This window comes from Polypterus senegalus, chromosome 15 (assembly GCF_016835505.1).
Source record: "Polypterus senegalus isolate Bchr_013 chromosome 15, ASM1683550v1, whole genome shotgun sequence".
In the NCBI taxonomy this organism is placed as follows: Eukaryota; Metazoa; Chordata; class Cladistia; order Polypteriformes; family Polypteridae; genus Polypterus; species Polypterus senegalus.
In genome coordinates, this window is record NC_053168.1 from 93,686,430 (window position 1) to 93,705,466 (window position 19,037).

The 19,037-nt window shown below is 37.5% G+C and overlaps 1 protein-coding gene and 1 pseudogene across 1 annotated transcript in view; one reads left to right on the forward strand and one right to left on the reverse strand.

Moving 5' to 3' along the window:
- Positions 1 to 19,037, reverse strand: part of LOC120515796 (brain and acute leukemia cytoplasmic protein-like) — a 152,788-nt gene that overhangs the window by 94,613 nt on the left and 39,138 nt on the right. The window contains exon 2 of the mRNA XM_039737106.1: positions 4,760 to 4,928. Coding sequence (XP_039593040.1) covers positions 4,760 to 4,928 — 169 coding nt within the window. The remainder of the gene's footprint in view (positions 1 to 4,759; positions 4,929 to 19,037) is intronic.
- Positions 13,595 to 18,337, forward strand: LOC120515795 (annotated as a pseudogene).

The following is a 19,037-nucleotide window of genomic DNA, read 5'->3' on the forward strand; positions in this document are numbered from 1 at the left end:
ATGGCCTTTAGGAAGCATTCAGAATACTTCATATACATTCAAAAATGTGACGTTTCACAAACTGCTAGGTAAATAGTTAAGTTTGGTTTTAATACTATTGGCTATATGAGTGGTGGCACACTTTCTGTTTACATTTTGCATTTGCTTTTGTTTTTGTGTTCATAATGTTATGAGGATAGCAGCTGTGGCATGTACATTAAAATGTGTACATACGTGTTGGTATGTTGATAACTGGTAAGCCCCTAAGCGATGCAGATACTTGGTAACGATATCCGTACTGTATAGTGGGCACATTTTAATGAGGCAGTCAACTAAAAGAATTCTGGTGGTTCTTTAGCTCTCCTTTATAAAACCTTTGGTTGCCTATAACACAGCAATGGTCAGCAATTCAAAAAACATATTAATAAACTGTTCAAATATATATCCACTTGATTATTTTTCACATACTACTAATATTATTTATTCATTCCATACTTTGTCTCACATTCTAATTGATTATTCTTGACCACATACAACATCACAGCCTTTAAAGTGGCTGCACAAACAACTTCAATGTCTGTTAAGCATCATGAGCGCCTAACATCTCCAGTTAGTGGTCAATTTGTCTTGGGCATCAGAAAAGGTGGACAAGAATCTGCTCCAGTGTAATAATTAAAATGATTGTTTTTTTTAATTTCCTGTTGCAGGCTGACCATTTCTGCATACTTTATGTTCTTTCAGTCTGTGGTTGAAAGAATGTTTTTTCATTGCGTAGAATGTTAGGCCAGTACCATGTAATCAAATGTCTACAAAATTTACAACTTAATAAGAGTGGTTTGCACAGTTCAGCAGATTAAAGTGATCTGTTTGGGTGCAGTAACAGAGTGAAGGATGATAGGTAAGATATATGGTATCATGAACAATGTCTCCCATTCTCTGCATGGCACCCTGATAAACCTGCAAAGCAGGCAGGTAAAGCAAGTAATGCTATACAAGATTGTCATAATGGTAAGATCTGTTGAGCTTTAAGGTACTAAGTTTTCAAGTTAAATTCACAATGTCACCATTAGTCTTACTTGCTCATACTTACACATACTTTCAGCTATATCTAAAATGTTTTATTAAGAACTTTAAAATTACTGAACAAATTTCCAAGCGTCAACTGACTCATAATTTCATTAGTTAGAGAAAATAAAAAAATAAAGTTAATTATCAGGGATATTAGTAAATGCTCCCCAAGAAAAATATGTCTCTTTTCTCCTTTCTCCCGTGTCTCCTTTCCTTGTAGAGTAAGCACATTAACATTTTGAAATGAACCTAACACTCCATGGCATATCTGCAACTTACAAAACCTGATCAATCCTTTGTTTTTCTACTTCCTCGTTATACAGACTAAAGAACACCTTGCCAGTAGTAAATACTGTCTGGTGCTTGTGAGATATCGTTTAACTATGAGTTTTTTTTTGTAATAGAAAGTTTCTTGCAGACCTGCCTACACTGATTTATTCTGAAGTGGAGGTGATTCAGAAAGAAAACAACTTGCATTAGTCAAATATTGCCAAACTGCATTTAAAAAGGTCAAAACACAATTATCATACTCAGTTCAAACAAAGTATTACCTAAAGCAGACAGTCATATTAATTTATGCCAGTTTTGATAATGGATTAGGAGCAGTTATCTTTCATAAAATGTCACACAGCAGTAAACAAACCATAACTACAAAATAAGTTTGAAGTATGGTGATAGGAGAGTACCCAGGAAGGGAATAGCAGCAAGTAGGTAAAAGATTGAACAATAAATAAAAGACAATACCTTAACTACAGTATATGTGTTGTTATAAATAATTAAAATAACTATAAAGAGGAATGATTACAGGGAGACCTTGCATACAGTACACATGAGAGAAGCCTCTCTTGGCTACCTATATAGGTCTTGAACTCCTCTTATACATACCTTGTTGTTACCAGTATACAGTTCTCTATAATGACTTGGGCCCCTGCACTCATGAACCTTCCATTGTCCTAAATGGACTAGGTCTCCAAAGCAGGTCCACACCTTTCTGCTTTATCAGAAATACATCAAAATCTCTTCAATTGGAAGATCATGTGTCCTTTAGTGGCCAGGAGGGGTTGCCACTTGTGCCATTTCCTCCAGTACCTCACTCATAATTTTAGTTAGACAACATCCCTGCCCATGACATGTGCCCCCTTGAGTCCTGGTATAGAACTGCATGCATCTAAGGTACCTCCCACACTCTTCTCTCTCTGTGTCTCTCTCTCTCTCTCTGTACTGATGCTGTTGCTAACCAGACACCTCCCGCAATATCCTTTCTAGACTGAAATAATGGAGAGACTGTATAGTAAAAACTTACAAAGCTTAACACAGACATCTGGTATTATTTTCACTATCCAAAGAAAAATGAGCCTTCATCAGTTCCATGCAGACTACAAATATGTTATTTCACTTTCAATATGACACTGAGAAGAGTGTCAGAAGATATCTGAGCAGGTGTGTTTTCTGCAGTGTTTCTCATGGTTCAAACATAAAGTTAAGCAATCCTGAATTATTGCTGAAAGATACACATATTTTTGTAAATCATGTGTGATAAAAGGCGCTATATAGGCGCCCAACCCAGCACAGACTCACACTGAGGCATGTGTAAAAAGACACAAAGACTTTATTTTTCTTCAGGTGGAGGGCATGTCTTCCCCGTGAACTCCCCAGCAACAACACAGTCCAAGTAAGAACAGTAACCACAACAAACACTTTTCTGGAATCACCAGTCCTCCCATCTAGCTTCGTCCTCCACCTCCCGACTCTGGCCACTGAGTGGTGGTCGCTGGCTCCCTTTTATTAGGCACCCGGAAGTGCTCCAGGCAGTTGATTGCTGACATCCGGCTGCATTTCTGGGTGAGGTGAAACCATTGCCCAAAAAGGGCCAGCTGCTCCTGTTGCAGCACCCCCTCGTGGCACCTGCGGAACCCCACAGAGCTGCACAGAACTCCAACCCCCATGAAGCCCTAGGGGAGTCCGGGGCACCGCTGCCACTAATGGAGGCTGCCATCTAGCATCCAGGGGGAGGTACTGGGCTTCTCACACTTGTCCCCCTGGCAGATGTGTAGAAGGGGAGTCCCGGCCGGGGATGGGACCCGGCCAACCGCAAAAAATGCAAAAAGGAAACACATTTTTTTTGTTGAAATAAACCATTTAATAAAAAATATATTGCCAAAACATGTTACACCTACAACATCTCCAGTGGTATACAATTTCAGCTGAGAAATAATATTCTACTAAAGTTAGATGCCAGCAATTAAGCATATTCAAAAGTAATGTTTTTACTAGAAGCCATTTTCCTTTTCCTCGTTTGCCTCATCCATCCATCCACACATACATACGGTCAGTCAGTCATTGTCCAACCCGTCATATCCTAACACACGGTCACGGCGGTCTGCTGAAGCCAATCCCAGCCAGCACAGGGCGCAAGGTAGGACAAAACCCCGGGCAGGGTGCCAGCCCACCGTAGGGCACACACACCCACACACCAAGCACACACTAGGGACAATTTAGAATTGCCAATACACCTAACCTGCATGTCTTTGGACTGTGGGAAGAAACTGGAGCATCCGAAGAAACCCACAAAGACACAGGGAGAACATGCAAACTCCACACAGGGAGGACCCGGGGAGTGAACCCAGGTCTCCTCACTGCGAGGCAGCAGCGCTACCATTTTTTCCATTAAAAGCTCATGGAGAGATATCTTAGCACTATTAACATACCAGGAACTTGGCCTGGACAGGACATGAGTTCATCACAGAGAAAATGTATGCATTTACTTATACTAACAATGGGGCCAATACAGAGATAACCAACACAAACATTTTTGGGGCACCACAGTGAACTGTAGAAATCCTACATAGACAAAAGAAAAACATGTAAACTCTATACAAACAACATTTTAATAGTTTCCTTCAGCTCAGAGATGGTACTGCTGACCACAGTGCCACACAGATCTAAATTAAAAGCTAGAATAAATGATAAATAAATATTATGTTGCCAAATAACAGAAACTGACCTAGCACAAAATCTGTCAACCATTATAGATTGCATTATGAAAACAATGCATGCATATATTACCCAGGAAGCCTCTGAGTTGTTCCTTCCTTCAAAAATTAACTGCACTCATCTCTCCTCTCTTTGGGATGAGAAGCCACTTTCTCCTCTTTGAAACCTTAAAGATGTTGAATTGTTCTCTCTTTCAGAAGCTAAAAGCTGACAATCCTCTCCTCTTTGGGGGAACTGAAAGATGACAACCTGTTCTGTTTGTGAGCCAAAAGATGAACCACCAACACTTTCTTTGGCATGAAAGCTACTTTCCACAGAGCCCTGGAATTGTAAACACTGAACTAGCTTTAAAATCCATTCCACTGATCCAAGCTGACTTTTTCTTTCTGGATTGTAATGCTTTAGCTTTTGCTTCAAAGTCAAGAGGTCATTTCTCAGTGAATAAACTGTATCCTAAGTGTGAAAATATTTGGATTATGAACACATACTGTTGATATTTTCAATTTAAATTTGTCATGGTGCTCAAAAATGCCACTGGTTTTAACTTGGGTTATTTGAAAGCACTGAAGAGTGGATGATAATCCATTTTAAGAAAGACAGAACATGAAGTAATGTAATTTCAAGGCAATTTAACATGCAATGTTAGGCCAATATATTTCAGGTTTAATAAATTAATTGGTTTAAATCAGATCACCAAAAAAGGCCATTTTGAACTCACCCATCATCTGACTGGAACAGCATTCTCTTCTGAGTAGATGTCACAGACGTTGCATACAAAGGTGTTTTACTACATTGTGTGCCCGTATTAACTGTTTTCTTTTCTTTGTTATTTGTAGTTGAAGACACTGTGACATAATTCTGATTTTGCCTTCCACCTTCTGCCTTGCCTAAGGTAAACACAAAGCCGTCAAGTTATATATTATTTAATGAGTAGACTTAAGACTTTCTGTCATCAATATCACAAACACATTTACAACATTAACAATATATCCATCCATCCATCCATTTTCTAACCCGCTGAATCCGAATACAGGGTCACGGGGGTCTGCTGGAGCCAATCCCAGCCAACACAGGGCACAAGGCAGGAACCAATCCCGGGCAGGGTGCCAACCCACCGCAGGACACACACAAACACACCCACACACCAAGCACACGCTAGGGCCAATTCAGAATCGCCAATCCACCTAACCTGCATGTCTTTGGATTGTGGGAGGAAACCGGAGTGCCGGAGGAAACCCACGCAGACACGGGGAGAACATGCAAACTCCACGCAGGGAGGACCCGGGAAGCGAACCCAGGTCTCCTAACTGCGAGGCTAACAATATATGTAAACCAAAATTAATCAACATACATTTTTGCAAAATAAAAAAGCAAAAATACAACAACTGTACATTGTAATAGATACACTATACGATTCAAAATGTACTCAATATATTTCAAGTCCTTCCACTAACTTGTATTTAGGTGTGTAACCGACCTCAGGCCTAGGGGAACCTGGGCCAGGTACAAGCCAATGTTGCTACAGGGTGTAGCCACAGCGATATGGTGAAAAAGCATAAAAGAAACAGGCAGCCGTTACAAGTCCCAGACCATACTTCTGTTCTTTTTTATTCTCCTTTACCCAGAAATATATAAATGCTTCAATTTCTGCATAGATCAACATGGCAATCAGTGAATCAATGGTGCAAGCCAATTTCCTCTGCATAACAAATAGTGTAAACACTTTTACTTTGAGTACTTGATTAGAAACCAATGTCCACAGAACTCATTAATTTTCAAGGGAAGCAGACAGTTCTGTATCCCCACATTGTGTGTAGATAAAATACTAAATCAAAGCAGTCTGACTGTTTAGCAAGGCAGGTAAATACAGTATTTATGTCCTGTAGATAGCCATCAACAATAACCTGTAGCAGAATTTTCCAGAAATTCTGCCTTTTCTTTAAAACACTGGTTTATACCCCATTACACTAAGCAACACACAGAAATGTCATCTTCTTTAGAATACTGAATTCTAGTCCATTACAGGTGCCTAACTCCCTAATTTGGGATGTCATTTTCTCCTAGCCCCTCCTAACTGCAGCTATTGCTATATAACACCAATTACTTGGTGATTAAAAGATGGTAGCAGAGGACACTATTATGAAATTTCTACCGTTAGAAATATTTTTTTCTTGTTTTGATATGTGTTGCTTATGTTTTTCTTACTATTAATTATTTTTAACATTAAAATGGTGATATCAGAAAGCTATCAATTTGTGTGGAATTTCTTCTTTAGGCAGATAATTGAGATCATGAGTGCCGCATAACTGGGTAAAGAAGATACATTTAAAATAAAATTAATTTTAATTAAAGATTAAATACAATTTCTGTGGCATGTTATAAAATTCACAAATTATTTATCCCAAGTTAAACATAGCAGGAATAAAATAATCTTCATAGCTCAAACACAGATACTCTTGTTTGACGTGATAAAAATACTGTGTCTGGACAACAGCTGACCACATCCCAAGAAGGAAACATAATGAAGTTTGTAATCAACATTAAAGTTGATAAAGGAGCACCTTCATTTTTGTTTTTCAATATATTAATTTATTCATCTGTGCTTCTTCGCAATTAGGTTATTACAGTAGCATGGGCCACAAGGCAGGAACCTACCCTGGCTGGAATGCCAGTCAAAAGCAGGGCATGCTCATCCACACTCCCACATTCACAGCATGGCAATGCTGAGTTGCAAACCAAACTTTCATGTCTTTGAATGGTGGGAGAAGCCTGAAGAACATCCACTTAGACAATTGGGAGACATGTGTAAACTCCAAAGATACATTACCTTTGCTTGTGTTTGAACAGTGCTAATCACTGTATCATATTCCACCCCAGAAATAGTCAATTCACTGTTATACCCAGTATACATTCCATTGACATGTTCAGAGAAATGCAAAAACATAAAATTCAGTCAACAAAAAACATAAAATATTATACAATAAAATATAAAAACATAATCTATAAATACAAATATTCATATACTGTAAATATTAATCTATTCATACTTTTTGTCTAGAAGCTTATTCCACAGAGTTACAGAACACCTCAGCCAATTCCTGTTGGTTTTAAAAAAACACTGCCTGCGGTGCTGGTTAGTTAATTCAAGGACTCCACTTCACTGCCACGTTCCAATGAAATATTAACAAAACTACTTTGCCTTCACCAATTAGATGATAAATCTCACATTCATCAGTACTTTGCTTGAGAAGTCTGTGAGGATTTTAAACTCCTCATCTTGGGCTTGGTGTTCCTCTCTAAACTACAGGAAGCAAGTCACTCTTTTCACAGGTAGCACCATAACCTCCAATCTGGAAATGTTAATTCTTATCCTGACCACATCAGGCATGAACCACTCTGGTGCATGCTGGAAATTGGAGTCTGAAGAAGCCAATAGGTCATAATAATTAGACATGGTGCCACTGGATAACAAAATACAGCACAGCCTACATCAAAAAATACAGCTGCTTTGTGTTAATGTTCATGAGTAACTTAGTTCAAGAAGTAGTTGTAATACTTAAGCTAGTTCACTCTTTAGGCATTCTGTGTGTAGCCTAGCAACTAAGCGAAATTTTTAAATCCATTTGTCTCTCCATTTACTGAATTGCATTTCCCTTCTAGAGAAGCAAAGCCTCCTCCATCAGCAGTGGATAAATGACAAGGGCGTGAACTAGATTACAAGCTCCAACCTGTTTAATCAGCCTAAAAGCAACTTTTTCATACTGAAGTTTCACAGTGTTATGCTTCTTTTATTTTTTTGCAATCAGATTTTTATTAAACATATATTTAATTTATGCATATTCGAAAATGAAAATAACCTTTTCTTAAATCTTAATAACACCAAAGAGAGAAAAATGGAAACAGCAAAAAGAAGAAGAAGCAACTGAGGGACACTGCCAGAACATTTGAATGAAAGTGCCAGGAGCATTTAGAGAACACTGATGACAGTGGGTCCAGAGCCAAGCCCATTAAATGGTGCTTGCAGGGGGTTACATACAATGATTGTATAATTTTGAACTGAGTGTGCTGGTTATTGAAGTTTTTAGATTAATTTTTCACATTTCTAAATATAGAATTCCAGCATACCGTTTTATGGGAAGGAAGATCACAAGACCATTCAGTGGGGAATGACAGGGGTTTATAGGAAGCTTTGTGCAGCAAGGAATAGAGAGTGGCTACAGGTTTGGATTTAGAGGACAAAGAAACTGCAAAAGTGTAAAGTAGATGACAGGGGAGGGGAGAAGTGAGAGAAATTCCACATGACTTCCACTGGAGACACAAGAAAAAGGAAGAAGTGGGAATGGCAAACCTGCACTGCAAGAATTGGAACAACTCGAGTCATGGATTATTAAAGATGTGTCCTAATATACAAATACCCCTTATTGACCACTTCAGAAAAGCAATTGTCTTGCCACCAATATTCACTGCTGGGTTGCTACAGAGAGGGGTATCGAGATGCCATTTCAGAAGCAGTCCCAGTAATTTTTCAACTTGATGCCATGTCTGCAGGGCATAACTTACCTGCCATAACATGCCTGTTTTAGGAGGCAATAATTTTAATCTGCTAGTCATAGAAGGAAGTAAACAAAGAGGGTAAGAGAGGACACAGTTTTGTTCAATTTGTAGCCAAGAAATGGAATTTGATGGAGAGTTCATCCAGTGCCTGATTGGACAAAGGGTATATGCCCAATTGTACAATTCAAGGTCAGGAAGGAAGATACCCCATCCATTCTGTCATGGAGCAAGGTGGAATGTTTTACAGAGGGCCTTCTTAAATTCCAAAATAAAAAAAAGCAGTCATAGATTTTATTTCAGACCAATACTTGGGAGATGGGGATACAGAGAGCATGGAACTTAATAAAATTAACATGGGGAAATATATATTATTTGTCTTGACTAATGAAAGTTTTAATTAAAAAGGCAGAGCAGGGGGACCATGAAATGATGGAGTCTTTAATGACCTTCAAAATATGCTTGTAGTTTGAGGATGCAAGGTCATACAGAGACACAGCAATGTTCACACCCAGATATCTGCAAATCCCTGCCCAAAGAATATTGGGAGGAAGAGCAGACTGGCTATACAGCCGATTTAGGGGAAGGAGGGAGAACTTATTCCAGTTGATTTTGCAGCCAGACAGGGCTTCATAGGTATCACACAGGTTAAGCACATGGGGCAGGTCAGAAGGTGCATTTTCTAAATATAACATCTCCCACATATAAAGAAATCTTTTGGGGAGTACTGTGTATGTATATGGGGTGATATTTTCAGAGTTACGGACAGTTAAAGCAAGAGGTTCAAGTGAGAGACTGAAGGGGGGGGGGAGGTTAAGTGGGCAGCTGAAAATATTAAAGGAGGGGGGGATTTCCAAATTAGTAAACAAAACTGAGGATGAGGATGAATAGAGGGTTTTAATTAAGCTGATGAAGCTTTCCCCAAAGCCCATTTTACTCATGACCTGCTAAAGAAAGAACAGTTTCATTCTATCAAACACCTTCTTTGCATCTAAAGAAAGTACTGCAGATGGCTATGAAAAAGTTTGTGCAGCATGAATGACATGGAGAAGGCAAATTATGTGGTCAGTTGCATGTTGGGACTTATTGAAACCTGTCTGGTCAGGATGAATTAACTTGTGCATCACTGACTGTAGCCGACAAGCAAATTGCCATCTGAGTTCATTAATGAAATTTCCACATTCAATAGAATCTTTACCTTGTATAGGAAGAAGTGAGATCATAGCCATATTAATAGGTGGATTATGGTGAGAGGTGTTTATGGCTGTTATGGTGTATAAAATCTATATCTTATTCTGTATTATATTTTGCTCAAACCCAACAAGATGAATTCAGATGTAGGAGGCATTATAATAAAAAGACATATCCTCTTTTGTATACCTCACTGTTATAACAGTTAGTGCTAATTTGGTTTACAGCCTGAGAAAGAAAGCCTGACCTGATACCTCAGGCTATTGATGACCTTACGGATGGACATCTGGAACATCAATTGGGTTTACAGCCTGAGAAAGGAAGCCTGACCTGATACCTCAGGCTATTGATGACCTTACGGATGGACATCTGGAACATCAATGGTGTTTCACAGCCTGAGAAAGGAAGAACTGAGGCAATATCAAAGAACTTTATGACCTGGGGAGCAAAATTCATCCATCATATTGACAGCCAGCCAATCAGGTGCATGGAACATTCATGTGCTGGGAAACCACAGCATGAAGCTTTTTCTATACTAACAAAAGGCAAAGCCCTCACTCACTCACTAATCACATGGATGATGTGGATGGATGGATGGATGATTTGAGGCAACATTGCTTTTCTCCTGGACAACTATACGTTGCATTCTCAAAAGTAATCTCAGTGCACAGCTTGGTCATATTACAACCGGACTGCTGAACTGACAACGTGGTATACAAAGAGATCCTTAACAGACAGTTATTGGTATATTTTCCCTCAGTTTAAAAAGGTTTTCTGTTCTTCTTAATAAAAATTTAAAATCAGTTCTTCGTCACTGCGAAGTGCGGGGATTTTGCTATATACAGTATATATATATATATATATATATGTAGATATGTATGTATGTATGTGTATATATATATATATGTAGATATGTATATATATGTGTACATATATATGTGGATATGTATATATATATATATATATATGTATATATATGTATATCTGTATATATATATATAGTATATTTATCTGTATGTATGCATATATGTATATATGTATGTATGTGTATGTATATATATATATATATATATATATGTATGTGTATATACATGTTGATATGTTGTCAGGGATGCCAGGGGCAACGACCCGGCCGGGACACCGTGAGGCACCGGATGTGGGTCTGCGCCCACCCTGGATCACATAGGGGCCGCCTTCCTGGTTGCTTTGGGGGCCACATGTTAAGGGCATGGAAGCCCCACCCTTCAGGGGCCCGTGGTCACTGCCAGGAGGCGCCCTAATGCCTTGGGGACCTGTTCTCTCAGCACTTCCGCCACACCAGGAAGTGCTGGCGGGAAGATTAGGAAGGGCACCTGGAGAGCTGCTGGGAGAACAGCCGGCACTTCCACCACGCTGGGGCGTGGCCAACGAGAGAATGCCGGGAGCCACCTGGAGCTCATCTGGGAGACTATAAAAGGGAATGTCTCCCTTCATTCAGGGCTGGAGTCGGGTGGAAGAAGGACAAGGCACGAGACAGGTGTGGAGGCGGCCCGAGAAGAAGGCATTTGTGGCCAGGACTGTGTGTGTTGGGGTTTGTGCACTGTTTGGACTAAGTCTGAGTGACGTAATCTTTTGTAAATATTGTAAATAAAATATGTGTGGTGGTGACAAACAACATGTCCGCCTGTCTGTGTCCAGGTCAAGTCCACAATGTGTATATGTAGATATGTTTATATGTGTATATGTATATGTATATATGTTTATATGTGTGTGTGTGTGTGTGTGTATATATACTGTATATATATGACAGCAACACTCATAACAGTGACAAAACAATTACATTGACAATCATGTTATTTTATTTTTTAAATGTTCCCTTTTCTTTTTCATAACTTCTTTAACACACTATTTCTCCGCTGCGAAGCGTGGGTATTTTGCTAGTAATAAATATGCCTCATTTTAAGCAACGTCAGAAGCAGAAGAAGAGGAGAAACAGTGACAACGGAAAAGCCACGTCAGAGAATACAACAAAGACACGTGTAACCAGTTTTCATCCGATCGTCAGTTAACAGCATTCTCATGAACATCGATTGCTAAATCAACTGCCGCCTGGGACTTTCATCCTTGACATCACTGATTCCTTTCAGTAAGCTTTTTTAAAGACTATTTTATCCAGACTTTACTATCGAACTTATTTTCTATTACTTATTATTTGTTCTTTAATAAAAAGTAACTTGTTTTCATCTTTCTATGCTTTGTACGGTGGCCGAGAAGGGCAAAACAAATTTACATTTCACGAAACAAATTTATAACCATTAAGACAAATTTACAAAGGAAATTCAAATTAACATTTCAGAAAACAATTTTACAATACTGAGAACAATTTACAACTCCCGAGACAAATTTACAAGCGGTAAAACAAATTAACAGATCAGAAAATAACTTTACAAGTGGCCCGAAACAAATTTACAAGCGGCAAATCAAACGGAAAGGGTAGGTACAATACACAGGAAGTGCTTGTTGCTGACCTTTTGTGTCATTCAAACTGTTTTGCGAGGGAACATTGAACAGAGTTTGTGACGGTAAATCAAGCGACAATGTTTTGTCCATTTTGTGGAAACCATTTTAGCCAGTTAGCCCGCTTTTGTTATTCTTGTGGGACATGTTTAGACTTTCTAAAAGAGGTTCCCCACACGGAAGAACCAGATGCACAGCCGACGTCTAAACCACCTGGAAATGTTAATCAAAGTACCGGTAAGTGGACTCTTTACGCTTTCTAAAGCCAGCTATCCTAGGCTTTTTTATTATTATTATTATTATTATTATTGCTCAGTTGACGTTGTACGAGTCATTCAGAATTCCGTTCAAATAAACAACTTCTGTGCAAGTTGGGATATACAGTATATATGTGTGTTGTACTTAATGCAGTCATTTACGTTTTTTTAATTATTTCCGTAACATACACTGGGACTGTTAACTTTCGTAACGGTTGTAACCTAATAAAATAAAACATGATTTGGTCTCGTATTATTTTCAACATTCAGAAATTGCCAGCACATTTCAAAGTACACATATAGCTGCGTCTTTTCGGTTCCAAAGGTTGAGCATCAGTTGGCAAGGTAGGATCCAGCATAAGTCAAACATGTACAAAAAGAAATTTCTCAGTCCAATAAAGTTTGTTTCAAAAATGTTTATTGAAAATTTTGAAAGAAAAAAATCACAACATTTTAGAAAAAAGTTATTACACAGAATAAAAGGCAAAAGCAGAAAAAAGGTGTATTCTCAGTCTAATTACAGTCTTAGCTTTCTCTGGTTAAAAATTAGTTACTTTCTATATTTGTTACGTTTCTATTGCAAACTTACATAGACTTCATTTTAGTATGTCGGTACGGTTTGAAGCTGTTTGCCCTCCATGCCTTACCAACTGCAAGGCAGATCATAAAATGAAATAATGTGTAGTCAGAATGACAAGAAATAATTAGAATATTCCATTTACAATTTAGCTTGTAGGGATTATAATAGAACCTCCCATTGACTATGCACTAATATATACACAAACATTTTAACAACAAAATACTAATATCAACTAATTATAATCTAACTAACAAATGGCTTTTACAACAGGAAATGGAATGGATTTTCCTAGTGTACTGTATATTTATGCCGTTTAAGAGTATTGTGAAGAAAATGTAAAGAGATTCATGATGTGTTTTTTTTTTTTTTTTTTTTGGTTAAAAAAACTTATAGAAGCACACCTTTGCATCTCATCTTTTAACAAGCAGTGCTACCTGTAGTGGTCATAAACTAAAGGTCACATATTATGAGTAATTATACTAAACAATATTGTGGAAGTAGTTGAACTAAATACACATCAATACATTTTATGGTTCATAAATGATTACAATTATTCTGTCCTTAATGTGTTGATATTCAATTCTGTTCATTCCAGAAGAACAACCGTGCACATCATATAAACAGTTCATGGACTACAGAAACTTCAAATCAAAAGAAAGACAGTCCTTTAGCTGTGGGTCAAAGAGACGACTAAAACAAGAACAGAGACAAGTTCAGGTTAGGTGGCTTAACTGTTTGTGTCATGTATACAAGACAATGGTTGCAGGGACAGTTATTGTTTAATCAGTGGACCCATTTGGTGTTTAACTTTCTATGCAACAAACTTATAAATGTATAATTTACAGAAAACTCATTCTGTTTACTTTTATTTATCTAGATAAACATAGGATTGATGGTGCCAAATGGAAGTGATTTAAAACCTGTAAGAGGGAAAACACTCCCATTATTTACAGACCCTCTGGTAGCAGCGCCTGATCTGCTGAAACTAGCTGTTCAGAAAATGAGAACATTTAACAAGGACATGGATGAAGGGCCATATATACTTTTGTATCCAGATTGCTCAGAGGTGGTCAATGTGCCTGGGACAGAAAGGCCATTCATATTGGCAGAATATAAAAAGGAAATAGGAAAGGCATATTGCAGGATCTCTTTTTTTATATGCCTTGAAAAAGACATTAGAAGAGGTTAGTGGATCTGATGATTTAGCACTTTTACATATTTCACAGTGCTGTGACATACTGTACATAATAGTGCATAATAATGTGTTGATTTTGTTTCCTTTAACTGCAGTGGATGTTAGCTCAGAATCAGACTCAGATTCTGAAATTTTTGTTACAAGTAGGAGCACAATTGAATTCAATCAGGCTGACACTATGGTGAGTTAACATGAAACAAATAATTTAGGAAAGCTATATACTGAATGGCCGTATTAATTATCTTAACCAGAGCTGTTCTGTGCATAATGCTTGCCAATATTTTGGTTCAACAGAGGCTAGCTACTTAGTAATGTCTGTAATTGAGTTTGAAAATACATTCCTGCATTGTACTTGAACAAACAGTAGGATTTACATTTTAAATGGCATTTGGTGTAACACATATGAATCATTTTGATTATTGTTCAGCCAGTTTATCTGTCAGAAATACTAACAACTTGCCATGTTTCAGCAGGCAACATTGATAAGTATTTATGTAGTAAGAGAAGAATAATATAGGCTGTATTTTCCCCTCAGGTTTTTGAAGACTGTAACCAAAGTACACCCAAACACAAACTAGAAGATGTAGTGTAAGTACCAATTTGCAAATGTAAGTAATCTGTAAGCTGGTAATGTGATCTAATCACATGTTTGGGACAGACCCTTGAGTTTATGTTGAGTTTTTGCTCTAAATATATGAAGTTGTAAATAATGTAAGAATATTGTGAAATTTAGCAAAATTATCTAGATTATTATAATTTACCATAATTTTAAATTTCTTTTTTAACTCCATGATACTTTGTTGTACTAAAGTGGTAATTTTAACATGTTTCAGAGATGCATCCAGACATTCATCAACGATTCAAGCTGGACAGGTAAGTATTGAACCAAATGTTACCTCATAATATTTTTTTCTTTCAGTTTTGTTTTATGTTGTGTTGGACATTTAAGTTCCCCATGTCACTTTATTTTTCAGATAGTAATATCTGATACTGAGGATACTCTGGATCTACCTGAATACAATGTGACTAAGTCCACTTACTACAGGTAAGCAAAAACAATTGACAAAATGTGACTATTCCCTTGGTAGACGTTTTTAGATTAGATGAAAAATAAACTGCCATATTGTTTCTAAAATATCTGTAGAATGGTTAACTTACAAAAAATACTTCAGGGATTTACTTAGGTTGGAAATTACTTAAGAAGAATGTTTTAGTGTAAAATGGGTGGAGTTGCCTTTTAACATAGGAATGGTAATTTCTTTACAGTAAATATACAAACCTTTATGCACCATGTATTGAAGAAGAGGATGAAGAGCCAGTTCCTGTAAATGTAAGCTGGCAGTTATTGACAATAGCAATAGGTTTTCTCTGTGCACTTAATGGTAAAAGATTGAATTACTTCTGTGATAATATGTGAAAGAAGCTCTTTACTGCACATCAGTGTTGTGCAAAAAATAGAAAACTGTGTACTGTCTGACATTTCACAAATGTAACTCAGTCTTGTGTAATTCTAGAGAGGAGGTAAACATTACACTACCTGATATCATTGCAAAGCTGTCGCATCATATTGATCATGGAAGAGTTAGCCGTTCAACATTACAAGGTCAAATGTCTGGGATGGAGCAGTCCGAGGCTTCAAGCGTGCAACATATTCAGAAACCTGTGATATGCTAGTCAGATTTACTGATGATGCTGGTGTTTTGAGGATGGAATTGATACAGGTGGTCCAAGACGAGTTTCTAACTCTACTAATGAACCATCTTAAAGACCGACCAATTTTTGATGGACCAACAGGACAACGTTACTTAGTCTACAATGCAAATGGTATGTCTACATAGTGTTAAGATGTGTGACTTGTAATTATATATCACATCACTGATACACTTTGTTACTTGAACTGCTCCAGAGGTATTTAGCAACAACATGCTTAGGGTTGTCTTGATTTTAATGCATTATGGAATATATTTGTATGTTTCCAAAAGTAGTTGCTAAATATGTGTGGAACAGTAGAAATAACATTAAAAGCAATTTGGAATTGTGGTTCAAATTGTAAATCACCCAAAATTCTAAAATATGAATGATTTTCATTCATAGCTCTCAGGGAGGATGAGTACTTCTTGGCAGGAAAGATGATTGCGGTATCAGTTGTGCATGGAGGCCCAGGTCCGCATTTCCTCTCAGAAGATCTTGTACTGTATCTTGCAGGCCAGCCGTCATTCAAAGCAACAGTGAATGATGTAACTGAAGAAGAAATAAAGAAAGCTTTGCGAGAGGTAGGAAAAGCATAATGCTATAGTAGGGAAGGGTTTATTTATTAGGCAGTGCTTTGAGAAAATCATTACTTCCTTGATAACATACACAGAGTAATGCATTTATTGTTCTGTGATTGTACAAGATATAGAGTTAAACTAGATAAGTAATGGAACAGAAATTTATGAGAACTATATATACTGTATATGCCCCTTTTTTGTGTTTTAGATTGACCGTGCTGCTTCTGTCGAAGCTTTGCGAGAATGTACTTTAAAATATAGCACAATGTTACAGACAGCCGGTTGTCTGAGATATGTGGCTACTCTTGAAGAAAAGAGAACAATTGTATCAGACTACCTCCGATGGTATATTATCGACCGTAACTCATGTGTAATTGACAGGTACCATCATATCCTAGTCTTACAATTTTGTAAGTTACATTGCCATGTTCAAAGCAAACATGTCAGTCTGCAATTCAGTTGTTAACAAGCAACTTGCAACTACTGCATTATTAGTGAAGGACAGTTCCAATAATTTTCAACATATATGATTTCAAAAAGGGTTTCTGGTGATGAGTCAGGGTCAAAAATGTTTTAGTTGATTCCTGTCTCATTTCAACAGTAGTACATGGGGGCAGGCATGCTGTTCGAGCCTTTAAACCATCTAAAATAAGTGATCTAAAACCAGAAACTCAGAAAGGCTTTAAGAACATACCCCATTGACTCCTGTTTAAAGGGAAAATGCAGAAGCAACACTAAGTTTCTCTAATATGACTCAATACAATAAAACACATTTTACCTTAGATGCTGAAAATTACTGGAGTAATCATGTTTTTAACATACTGTCCATACACATACACTATGTGATTAGCACTTTATAGCAGTGTAACGATGTATTTTGTACTTTTTAGATTTAAAAATGGTCTTTCAGCTCTTCAGTTTTTGACTGCACTGCAGCAGCATCCTTCTTTGATGATCCCTGTCCTGTGCCACTCAGAAAAGAAGGTCACTGCCCTTGAACTTGAGGGACTTTTCAAACCTGACCTCAGTCCATCAGGGAGCAACAGGAGACTCAGAGAAGGACAAACATTAGGCTACTGGGCTGACTATCTCCTTGATTGTGAAGGTTTGCAAAATAGATTGCATAATTATTTATTTTACAAGTAGTTAAAAATAATACTTAATATGCCAAGATGTGAATGAACAATTCTGTTTCTTTACAGAAGGTCAGGCTGCTGTTTGCGTGGAAGATGTTTTCATGTTTGCAACTGGGCTAACTTCACTTCCCCCGTCTGGATTGGAACCGCTGCCGAGGATTGAGTTCCTGGATGATTCACCATTCCCAATGGCAAACACATGTTCAAACACAATGAAATTACCACTGCTGGATTCATACAGTGTGTTTAAATCACATATGGATTTTGGAATTCAGAATTCGCCAGGATTTGGCTGTTTTTAAATCAGGTGTGATTGGGTCCACTAGATGTGGATAAATCACTACAGCTAGAGAACTCGCATCCATCTGCACTGGTGGACACACTTTAGCACTGTTATTATTTAATTTTGTAATATAACTCTGCTGCATTTTTTATATTTGAGATTTTGAAGAAACCATGTTTGATTATTGTTTAAGTTACAACTGAAGATGTTTTAATGTGTTCTTGTTTATATTATGTTACATTTGGACTGTTTCATCAAATCCTGAGCTCTGAAAGAGAGATTTCCTGGTAATAAAGCCAAATCAAGAGTACTTAAAATTAAACATTTATTTATTTTATACTTTGCCTTACTTTTACTTCACTTTATTTCATTTCACACTTTATTTACAATTTAGGGCAGATGTGGAAGTTTTTCCAGTAAAATTAAAATTCATGGACAGCACAAGTTACTCTTCACATGCTTGACACACTGTTTCATTAATGTGTACATTATTACATCTGAATTATATTATATTATTACAAAGAATTATAATTGAGCAATTTCTTTAAGATGTATGTACAGTTCTGAAGCAGACTCCCAGTTCTCTGGCTTCTGTAGGTAACTGTGCTCCATAACAAAGTCCAAGTACTCCTGCATGTTCAGGTCACCACATGAATGCATTGGCTGATTTGATTCAGGGAAAGTATCCAGTTCTGTACATTCAATCCTAAATCCACACTCTCTGGAGCCAAATCTAGATTGAGAAATGGATCGGAGTAATAACATTTATTTACATTTAAGCTACAAAGAAAACAAAAAGTTACTGGGAAATGATAATCCATTACCTGTGTGGTAAGTAGTACAGTTCATTGGGCACTCCTCCAGGACATGACGCGATTGTAGAAGGGCGAATCCGGTGACTGTTCCACAGAGTCATGCATTCATCCAGGTCCTTCTGTATGACATCCTTGAAGCAAAATCTTAGCAAGCACTGATGTTCACGACTTCCATTAAAGTGTCCTGCATCTCTGAGGTCTGCAAATAACTCCATCCAGAAC